The 2787-nt window shown below is 49.4% G+C and overlaps 1 protein-coding gene across 11 annotated transcripts in view; it reads left to right on the top strand.

The window, feature by feature from the left end:
* Window positions 1-717: 717 nt before the first annotated feature.
* Window positions 718-2787, top strand: part of KIAA1217 — a 281476-nt gene continuing 279406 nt past the window's right edge. For all 11 annotated transcript variants that reach the window (XM_080918244.1, XM_080918236.1, XM_080918242.1 and 8 more), the window contains exon 1: window positions 718-958. In XM_080918244.1, the coding sequence (XP_080774370.1) occupies window positions 889-958 (70 nt within the window). In that variant the 5' untranslated portion in view covers window positions 718-888. The remainder of the gene's footprint in view (window positions 959-2787) is intronic.

Here is a 2787-nt window from a genome sequence, read left to right as displayed (position 1 = left end):
GCTTTTCAGATTTGTGATCAAGAGGAGTGTGTGTGTGTGTGTGTGTGTGTGTGTGTGTGTGTGTGTGTGTGTGTTTGAATGTGTGTGAGTGTGTGTGTGTGTTTGAGTGTGTGTGAGTGTGTGTGTGTGTGTGTGTGTGTGTGTGTGTGTGTGTGTGTTGGGGGAGGAGGGGAGTCCAAGAAAGTGAAGGTGAGTAAACAAAACAAAACAAAGGATTTTAAATGCAGGGTTAAAGTCTAGGTAGGAAAGCGATTGAAGTTGATGAGGAGATTACAATACTTCTTTATAGATGCTAATTAGTCCCCTACAGAGTTCCTGTGTAAAGTGTTTATTTCAAAACATTTAGTATATACTTGTCTTTAAAAAAAAAAAACTTTTAAGGAGATTTCTCATAACTCTGAGGGATTCAACAGTTCGCTTCTTACTACTCAGCCCATCTGGGGGCCTTACTTGTCTCCTGAAATTCAAAAGAGCTGGGCCCGGCTTGCAACAGCAGCTTCTGTCCCTACTCCTGTGTGTGAAGTGTTTGCCTTGTGCCTAAGCTAAGAGTCCCGGGAAACCCCGCAGGCTGCGTCCTGGGTCAGCAGAGCCGTCACCTGTTGAGCAGCAGAGGCGGGGTCAACCGCCGCCTCCCAGGCACAGCCCCCAGTCCTGGCGACAGCAGGCGGGTGGCAGACGCTCCGGGACCCGGGCCGAGAGAGGCCGGGCGCTGGAATGCGGTCTTCCCGGGCGAGGGAGACTTTGCACCGGAGTGGAGTCTAGTTGGGGTGGGGTTTCGCCGGTCCCCTCCGCCCCACCCCCGGGCCCCCTTCCAAGCGCTTTCTGCGAGCTTTCCGAACTGCGCTCTGAAGTTTCCAGAGGGAGAAGCCTGGCCGGCAGGCAGGGACAATGGAAGAAAGCGAAGGCCAGAAATGTGAGCCGAACCTGCCTCCCTCAGCAGACAGCAGACAGATGCCCCGTAAGTAACAGTCCTCAAAGATGGAGTTACACGCACGCTGCTTAGCTCTGGAGACCCGGCGCCTGGCGCCATGAAAAGTCTATTTCTTGGTTTTGTGTGTGTGTGTGTGTGTGTGTGTGTGTGTGTGTTCTTGGTTGTGTGTGTGTGTGTGTGTGTGTGTGTGTTGGGCAAGGGGGTGGGGTGTACTTTCAAACTGAACCCAGAGCTGTGGTTTCTTGGCTCTACTTTATCTCTTGTGAGATATTCCGAAAGTCGGTGAAGAGGTGGTGTATGGTGTCAAACTGGTCGAACAGTGAGCAAGCACTTTGTGCGGGATCTCTAAGCAATGACAAATGAATCGTCCAGTAGGGATTTGATAATTTCCCGGTGCATCGGGAGGCTCGGAAAGGCGAGTTTGCACCTACCTCCCGGGCGCAGCGCTTCCATTCATTGGTTAGGAGTTTCCGTGGGGGCAGCTTCTTGCGGGATGTAAAGGTTTGCAGCGCTTTACAGTTAAATTGGAGTTTAAGGATGTTTTTGTTTTGCAGATCCGAACGGCTGGGGATTACTTGAGCATCTAGATGACAGATAGAACTCTAGGGCTTTCTGCTTAGATGTAGAAGTTGGGAGTTCTTAAAACAGTTTTCCTGTATTTTCTCCAGGCAGTTTCTTTCCTACATTGTGTTTATAATAGACTTGGCTTTTCCGTTGGGAATTTCCAGAACCTTATATAGTTCCAAATAAATCTTGCCGGGAGGGTGGGTGGCTACAGACTGATGTTAGCGCCCCTCAGCCCCTCTCACTGCAGGCTGACCGGGCACCTACCACACAATCTCAACCGCCCCGCCCTACCGGTCCAGGTTCATGGAAGGGGCAGTTAGTAACACAAAGATGTTCAGAACTGTGCACAGCAGAGCGTGGGAGTGGGGATTATGCACAAGGGAAAAGGTGTGTGTTTTTTAAAATGAAAAAAGGAAGTAGCGCATGACTCATCCACAGTGAAAATGCAAAGCCGAGCCAGACAGAAGAAAATACAATTAGGAGAGAAAAATCCCCCAGCGAACTGAAAAGGAAGCCTGCCTCCTAAATGTTCACTGAACCCCTGAGCCTTGAGGCAGCAGTCCACTTGTCTGAACGCTGGTGGCATCCGGCCTGGGAAAGGCCCCTAGCTTGCTCTCTTTTGATAGGACGGTTCTGACTGCAGGAATCCAATCTCTGGGCCTGTCTTGAAAGAAATGACCCAGATTCTAGAGGGGTCAATTAGGTTGGGGCCAGTTTAAGAACAAATCCTAAAGCAAGCGGAGTAAGTCACTGATGTTTCCCAGGTTGGGATGGTCAGATGCTTCCCTTGCTTACTCAGACACTCCGTGAATACTCAACTGCTCAATTTATGGCCGTCACCAGTCCAGCCGCTGGAGATCAGGCGATGCAAAGCACAGACTGGAAAACACTCCCCTTCATTGGATTGATGTCCTAAGGGCCAAGATGGGGTGGGGCGGGGTAGAGGCAAACAATGAAGACATAAGCGTGTTAGATGCCTGGGATGCTGGATTTAGTCAAGGAAATACAGAGCGCCTAAGTTAACTTTGAGTGTCAGGTAAACAGTGAGTAATTTTTAAAGCATGTGTATTTCTGACATACTACATGAGATAGACTTATACTAAAAATAGGTTTGATGCCCCCGAGCTTCAAATTTTACTGGAGATCCTGTGTTTTCTGTGGTGATTCTATTCGCTAAACTTAAGGCTAGAGGGGAAAATAAGGCAGGAAGAGAGGAGTGGTGGTAAAACCATACGGATTGTCAGAGAAGGGCAGACATGTGAGTAAACCGAAAGTGTAGCAGGAGAGGG

This window comes from Micromys minutus (assembly GCF_963924665.1).
Source record: "Micromys minutus genome assembly, chromosome: 6".
NCBI classification, from domain to species: Eukaryota; Metazoa; Chordata; class Mammalia; order Rodentia; family Muridae; genus Micromys; species Micromys minutus.
The sequence above is the reverse complement of the archived record's forward strand: the minus strand, read 5'-3'. Positions and strand labels throughout refer to the sequence as shown.